This window comes from Liolophura sinensis, chromosome 8 (assembly GCF_032854445.1).
Source record: "Liolophura sinensis isolate JHLJ2023 chromosome 8, CUHK_Ljap_v2, whole genome shotgun sequence".
Lineage (NCBI taxonomy): Eukaryota > Metazoa > Mollusca > Polyplacophora > Chitonida > Chitonidae > Liolophura > Liolophura sinensis.
Window position 1 is genome coordinate 53,826,227 of NC_088302.1, and position 8,623 is coordinate 53,834,849.

At 42.2% G+C, this 8,623-nt stretch overlaps 1 protein-coding gene across 1 annotated transcript; it reads left to right on the forward strand.

Annotated features, from left to right (window-relative positions):
• The first annotated feature begins 4,278 nt into the window (after positions 1-4,278).
• Positions 4,279-8,171, forward strand: LOC135473739 (uncharacterized). The gene is made up of 2 exons (XM_064753615.1): positions 4,279-5,369; positions 5,533-8,171. Exons 1-2 carry the CDS (start codon positions 4,759-4,761, stop codon positions 5,564-5,566), a joined length of 645 nt encoding a protein of 214 aa, XP_064609685.1. The 5' UTR covers positions 4,279-4,758; the 3' UTR covers positions 5,567-8,171.
• The last annotated feature ends 452 nt before the right edge of the window (positions 8,172-8,623 follow it).

Genomic DNA, 8,623 nt, shown 5'->3' on the forward strand with positions numbered 1-8,623 from the left:
CTTGTGGAAGCTCCGGTGGACAGCACGTCATTATTACTCCATATATAGCTCATACACACAATGATATATGGTCATGCTTAGTGTATAATCTGTTATAACAGATGAGCAGGATTTACCTATCGGTCGGCTATAGTGTGGAAATAAGTGATCTGACAAAACGACAAGCCTTGCGTGTAAATCCCGATCCTTTTCTCATAGACGAACACAAAGCAGGTTGTCTCAGATAGATTCCCTGCCGACGAAAGTGTGCTTTTTCCCCCATCACACTCCATGACAGCCAAAAAAAAAAAAAATTCAAGCCAGCAGCAAAATAAGTGCAATGCTGAATGAGGATTTCATTGCATTACCTACGATACATCCGGCAGATTATAGGGTCTGCACTGATTACATACGATACATCAGGCAGATTATAGGGTCTGCACTGATTACATACGATACATCAGGCAGATTATAGGGTCTGCACTGATTACATACGATACATCAGGCAGATTATAGGGTCTGCACTGATTACATACGATACATCAGGCAGATTATAGGGTCTGCACTGATTAGGTACGATACATGAGGCAGATTATAGGGTCTGCACTGATTACATACGATACATCAGGCAGATTATAGGGTCTGCACTGATTACCTACGATACATCAGGCAGATTATAGGGTCTGCACTGATTACCTACGATACATCAGGCAGATTATAGGGTCTACACTGATTACCTACGATACATCAGGCAGATTATAGGGTCTGCACTGATTACATACGATACATCAGACAGATTATAGGGTCTGCACTGATTACATACGATACATCAGGCAGATTATAGGGTCTGCACTGATTAGATACGATACATCAGGCAGATTATAGGGTCTGCACTGAAAGATTGATTTCATTGGAATGGTGTTTTATGCCGCACTAAAGAATATTTCACTTACGGCTGTCAGCATTATGGTGGGAAGAAACCGGGCAGGGGAAAACCCACGACTATCCGCAGCATGGGAAGCAAGCATGAAATGGACTTGAACTCACAGCGGCCGCATTGGTGAGAGGCTTATGGGTTATTGCGTCGTGCTGGCGTGCTAATCCCCTCGGTCACGGATGCCCCCTGCATTGAAAGAAATTAAACAGCAACGAATTCTGAATCTATAGATCTTGTGTTTGTGATAATTCCAAATCACCCAGGCCTACACTGGCGTATATAAATGTAACAAAATGTTGAAGGTTGGAAACTAAGAACCTGTTCACGAAGATATATATATAATATTTATTGAATTTCATATATTCGAGAATATTTTCACTACGCCGGAGAGGAAGCCAGCATGAACTGGACTTGAACTCATAGCGACCGCATCCTGGGTCATTGCGCCGTGCTAGCGTGCTAACCATCTCGGCCATAGAAGTAATTCAGTACATGTCTATTGCACCATCCTCAGGGTTCTATCATGCCAGCCATACTTTGTACATTTGGTTAATAGATTTGGTTTCTTTGGATGAAACAGTCATTAAAGTCTGATTATAATTACAATTTGTCGGCCTTCATACATTTTTGTAAATCTGCAATTATCATCTTACTGCTTTAATAGCTCGAAGAGAAATACTTGACATGTGGGACACATCAACAAAAGCCACAAAAAGCCATAATCAAGGTCAAATTGCCTTATTATCATTATGTGAATACTGATAATTTTCATAATCGCATGTATCGGGTGTTTAACCTTTGGCACACCACTCAGGGGGATAGGTTCCGACATTGTATAAGCTAAGAGAATTGACCTCGTTCATCGCCGAACAAACTGAATCCCTCTTGATTTATGCTCTCCATTGCCTCAATGACAACAGTTGTTTTTTTTTGTGCCCGCTTGTCTTTGACTGTGCATGCGCAGCCCATTACATGCAGGCTTGGTTTTACTGGCATTCTAATTTGTTTCTGATCATCAATAAATAAGGCTCATCTTGAGGGGCAAACGATTGGATTTCCACATAGTCTGTCTCAGCTTATAGGTTAATTTGGAACTAATGGATAAATGAATGAAATGCACGTTGTAGGGTGATGGTTGAGACGTAACAATACAGCAAACCACATATGGTTAAGTGGTTGTAATTTACACATCACATTTTTCAGCGTTATGGCGGGGCTACACAGCCCATGGTATCAGATCTATTAAATCACCACCTGTGCATTAGCGCCATAATAATGGTCTGCGGAGAATAACTGTTTTATTAATTTTTGACATTACACCTTGAGCCAATTTTTCGGCGTAACTATATATGTAACTATAATGCTATCCATGTTGTCCCTACATTGACACGTTTTCACTATTCAAGGTGTATACCTTTTCAATCACGAGTACATGAGGTCCGGTTACTACTCGGCTTTGGACAAGGAATTTGCATTTCCACGCTCTCACTGGTTTTTGGGCCTTGGTGACAATAAGCGATCAACGCTATACTTTCTGCCGAACCACCAGCTGTCGTACCCAATTTTCTCCACCCATAAAGCTGACTACCATGGTATAAGTGAACAATTCGTGAGCATGGTGTTAAATAAATAGATATAAATAAAACAAACAAAAAAACGAAACAAACAAATACATAAATAAATATGTAAATATAAAAACAAATAAATACATAAATATATAAATGGCCTTATTAAAGAGCTAATTGTCTTTTAGTAAAACGTATTAAATGATGATGATGGCGTCATGGATTTTAACCTTACTAAGGTAGCTTTGCACAATAATTTTCTAAAGGAACACGATGTGACACTGACAGCTTACTATGATGCTCTGTGGGTTTCTAAAACGTGTGTGGATGAGATCTGCATGCAACGAACTGTTGATTTTCAGTTATGGTAATCGGATGTGGTCAGTAGTGCTACTGACTCGTCGATTATCTGTGTTACATTAACAGGGTGTTTCAGGAACTTTTTTGATGTTTGATAAATTTGCCGAGAAATGAGCAATCTCTCATCTCCTGTAGATATTTGTTTTGCCCCTAAATAAAGGTGATTTGGGCTTTGGCGTCGTTCATTCAACCATTCTGTTTAACCATACTGTCACACGGTATACGTAGACCGATTTCATGGTAACTTTGTTATTAATTCCATTATTGGATGATAATATCAAGTTTATTATGTCTTGGAATCTCCGCTTGTTGCAGATCATTCTGTGCATATTGTCTCATCTAATTTGTCAATGTCCAATCCCAGCAGGAGGCAATCACATCCGCAACACTTCACATCCGTCGACATAGTAATCATAATGATTTGGTATCATCTAGCTTTATCGACCATCACTGACCACTACGGACATGCATCGTTACACCTGACACCTAAAGGTGATGGTCAGCTGAGTCAGTGCGTGCACCTGTGCCCTCCAGTGTTGTCGCTCTGTCTTTGAGGACGACGTCACGACACGGGTTTACCCATGCGTGCAAACCGATCCATTCACTTCGATCTGGATCCACAATAAACTATTATGTGACTGCGACGCTCTATCAGAAAGAACTGGCCATGGTCAACTTACCAATCAACGTATATGTTACTTTAGTCATGCTGTTGCCATGGGAACGCCAATCGATCGAAGCCTTGCTACCATTGAATGGAACAACCTATACAAACCGAAATGCAACTCAAGACATGTACGCGGTCAAATTGTAAAGAAGACAGAAGTAAATTGTAAAGGAATCCGTATTGATTTGGGGACCACAGTGCGATCTCTGACACTAACTATGGAATTTTGCTGTAGTAGGTATAGATATGGACTTGACCGACCTTCATCTAGTACTTGGCGGCCTTGTGTTAAATCTTAAATCTATATCTTTGTAGCTAGGCTTGCGTCGCATGGTACCATACGGGAGAACATGAGTTACGATCCTAACCCATTGTGCATGGTGTCTAGCCACATATGTTTTGTGAGCTCTTTTCACAACACTGAATCGTACTTCCTTTTCAGATGGGGAGATAACTCCGGCAGCACGATCAAACCGTCAGTTTGGAGCGGCTCTGAGATCGATAGGTTTAATGCGTGGAAACAATTGATTTTCATGTTGGCGAGAGCTAGGAGTGCTTTCTCCCGCAGTATCCCCGAATGTGCGAGCGAGGTCGAGGTCGTGAGGAGCAGTACACTGGATAGGAGAATTTCGGACAGCGTGTAGAAGCTGGGATCGAGCAGTCTGAATGAGTATATACAGCGGTTGCCTGTGCTATTAAATGCCACTGACATCTCCACAGCTCGGCAACACCATCCTTCAGTGCGGCTAGTTGTATATATAGACAGATCATAGGCTACAGAATGGGAGTTGCAGCTTACCGGAGAGACGCGCGGGCTGCTGTTAGCGCAGAATGGCAATGACTAACGGCTTACTACCATGGCACTGCTACCGGCTGTGATTTCTTGGATACCCCATTCGTTGTGAATAACGAAGGCTTGGTTCTGTGCTGAAGGCCTATGTCCGGATTCTGGTACTTCCGCTGGGTGGTAAGTCCGAGAACGGAGGGGAATGCGAACATCATGGTGACCTAATGCTGTCTGAGGCTAAACCTCGTTCATTCACAAAGGAAATCCCATAAAGCTGTGTGTTGAAGGGTATTCTCGCTCGTTCCTGTACACAGCCGGTGTGAACAGGCAGGAGTAAAGCGTCTTGTAGATATTGATGTTAGGCCATTGACAACTCGCCACAACAGCCAAGTCCCTTCGTGTCTGCTGAGGGAAACAAAAATTACGTCGGCCGTGAGATTTTTGAACAAATATTTTAGACATTATGGTAAATTGTTGGCACACCACGTTATTGCCCTGTGTGGCGGTCTTGTTCGTGTTGTTTCCACACTGGACACTGGCTGACAACACTGGATCAAACTTGGACCAACTGTCCCTAGTTAGGAGGCTCGGCAGGTCATTACAGGTCCAGCCCACCGAGAACAAACACGGCAAAACTTTGAGCCAAAAATCTGTGTCATTACCTGCGAATAAAACTAAGAATGTGTCAACGAACTCAACTTACTGGGTAGACGAGGACGCTCCGACGCAACACCTGAGGAACGCCGCTGAGGAAGAGGTGCCCCCTTCCCCGGTGGAGGAAGGTGTTAATGAACAACAACCCAAAGAACTTCCCATCGCTCTGATCATTGCTAGCCCTGTTGTGGCCGTCTTTATCATTGTATTCGTCTGCGTGGCTTACTACTGTCATTCTGCCCAGCTTGACGCCAGGGCACGGGAACTGGCCATGCGCCTAAAAGCTGATGAAGAAATGGCACAAGTGATGGTACAGGCCCCACGGCCTGTGATCGTTCCTCACGACAACACGGACATGGAGGCCGAACACACCAGCCTGCGGAGTGTCAAAACACAGACATCTTCCGAGTCTAAGCGCGGGTCAGTTATAGAGGACAGGGAAATTATTAAATACTCTCGAACTAGAAGACATTCAACGTTTATAATATAGCGCATCGAAAAAAATATTTCAATACTTTTTAGCCAAAAAAATAATATTTCAGCACATCTTCTTTACTGTTCATAACAAGGTTTGTCTTTCCAGGTATACGCTGGATATGGAAATGGTTCCCCTGTGACTTGGCCTCGGAAGACGTTTACGGGATGCGGATATCGAGGGCATGCGGATATTCAGATTGTTTCAGCAGTATGGCTATATTATTACGAATGTGAGTATTCAGTGGCGGGCCCTAGGGCCACCGTATGTTTTCGACGAAGGGGATTGTTCATGCCTGCGGATTCCGGGGACACTGTGGTTGCCATGGTGATAACAACATAACCAAGATGGGCACTCAACCTTGGAATACCTGTCAGTGCCCTACGAGCCCTATCAGAGGAGAATGGTATAACGCTTGTAATACAATCATCAGTGTGCAGCGTGTTGATATTTTACCCGAAACAACAACAACAACTATGCAGAAATTCACGTGAAGTCACGTTGTCGAGTGCTGCCAATTGACCAGAAAGCTATGCAGTTCTACAAAATCGTGTATTTCAAGTGCTAACGAAATCCCTTTCAAAGTGATGGTGCAATGTTTGGATACTGATGCAGCGGTAATGTTCTGTTAATTGACTAACGGAATGAAGAGTATCTTGGTTACAACTTCTCCACGCGTCAAAGCCTAGCTGGGAGTTAAAGCAATAATTAGAATGCATTTGTTATAATCTCTCTCTCTCTCTTTTAAAACTACCAGGTAGCTGTCTACTCTTCCAAGTATACATTTGTCCTTCTTAATGGAACACTTACCACCTAATTGTTGGCACCACTCCAGTGGTCTGTAATGGAACACTTACCACCTAATTGTTAGCACCACTCCAATGGTCTGTTTCAGTTAATTTTTGTTTTCTATTAGGTACACTTTTAAAATGTGATAATTGTATATATCTTATTAATGAAATTATATATGGTAGGTCTATCGGAACCCGATAGAGAGCTGGACGCTGTAATTATATAGACGTTTTGATTAATCCTTTGTGCTGAGGCAAGGGCGAAATCCATGTAATTGAATCGGATAAAGTATATATGGGAACATGAGGATGAAGGGCGTAAAGTCCCGAACTGGCCCCATACTATGTGTATGTATGTGACAACCTTTCATTCCGGAAGGCAGGCTAAGTCCACAAAATACCATTATCATGTTGCTATCGACTGTTCGCCGTGTTGTACTTTCGGAACGGCTCGTACGGCATGAGAGAGGGTAAGTAAATGAGCTGGATTATTTTACATAACCAATGCTGTTTTGTCTGAATGATGATATCCTTTGAAATCAAAGTAGACAAGTTACACAACAAAAACGGTTAGGGTGATGTCAGCTCAGAGTGGCAGAACTTCCAAAGCAGTGGACTGTGCAAAACCATCGAACTTCTTGTTAGTTGGGCGAAAACTTAAGCCAGTTGCAGTCGGAAATTGGAATGGATAAGCTTGGAATATCTGGTGTCGGGAAAGTATGTCATTCCAAGAATTTCAAATTCGTGTTTTAACAACGACCATGTCAGCTGTTTTATGCTGGCGCAAATGTAATACCTCTACGATCCTAGCAGCGCGACCTTCATTTACTGTAGATTTGCCTTGCTTGGAAACAGTGTCATGGGTGCCAAATGCCTGATTTACCAATATACTATGGACGTCTGCACATTAACTGCTTTGACCTTTCGTAATTACCACCAGACTAGAGTGTAGTTTGTATCCTTTTGAAATCTGAATATCATGAGTATCCTGGGAAGTTTGTAGAGTTTATTACCATCAGTGCCAGCAAATCAATTTCCAGTTATATTCTGTTCACTAATCAGACCTAAGAAAGCTGTACGATTTTTTTATATGAACCTCATACAACATACACATACAAGAATTAGACCGCACAACTGTTTGGTTGCCATTCGATGCTCTTACATCAGCTGAACATATGTTCAGACTACACAGACTGGCCACCACACTGGCTGGAGCCTCCAGGTCTTTGATGTCTGCGATGCATTGTGGATGTGTGAACCCCAGTCTTGTGTTGTTTGGAACCGACTATGCCATTGTGCACTGTATTCCCACTCTCTTGCTGATTTTACTGAGCTGTTGTCGTTTGACAAAATGACACCAGCAGTATAGAGCAGGGGGCCAGGGTTGTGAATATCTGTGTGGTTATTCCACGCCACATTAATCAAGAGGGTTAGACGTTACCTATGTGCACATTCATACATACTGCTAGTCTTATATATATATGTACATAGACTTTCAACCGCCTTATTGCCACAATATACGTGGACGACACTTCACTTGTGCATTTTACACGATTGTATATATATATATATATAGGTTTGATAGTTACTATTTAAACAGGTGTTTTTGATCTCTGAATGGAGATAAAATAAGTGGAAAATTTGCAAAGCCTGCCGTGTGATGTGGATATCAGTATATCACTGTGTGGTATACCTTCCCGCGATAACATATTGATATACTCGTTGACCTGTGCACATTATTGACTCGTTATTATATACAGGGCTGTCAATAACACCTTATGCCACAGATTGTGGTATGATCGGCTTGTTGGTAGTCTCCTCCTGTGCTCTCAGAAGCATCATCGATACGAGAGACCCCCATCTGGCGTTTGTAATGCTATATATCCGCACCTCACCAGGCACATGACCAACTGTCGCCGACACATGCTGGCTGTCGGGATATCACATATTCTGATTACCTACTAAAAAAAAAACAAAAAAAAAAAAAAAAACTCGAAAATTGTCACCGATCTCTGCAGTATCTGTCAGTTTTCTTCATGTCCTACAATATCAAAATATTGCCATAACGAACTCGCCAAACATCGAAGTATCCCAAGAATCAACCTGCTTGCTGCGATGGCCCGGTACACATTGTTTATGACCGCAACGTTTCCCATAAATAATTGCAGTTTTAGATTATTGTCCATCTTTTAATGAGTACACTTTCACAATCTTTCATTGTAATCTGTTTTGAAAGAGATGCCATATCTTCAGACCCACCAATCAGTGTTTGTGACATTGTAATTCTAATAGCCTGTAGACAGGCATGATGGTGACAGGTCACCGGAGCTGTGCTACACCACCCAGTCGTATTACTTTACAAACTTAGATTTTAGATTTTAACGTTTCAGTGAATGAATGAATGATTA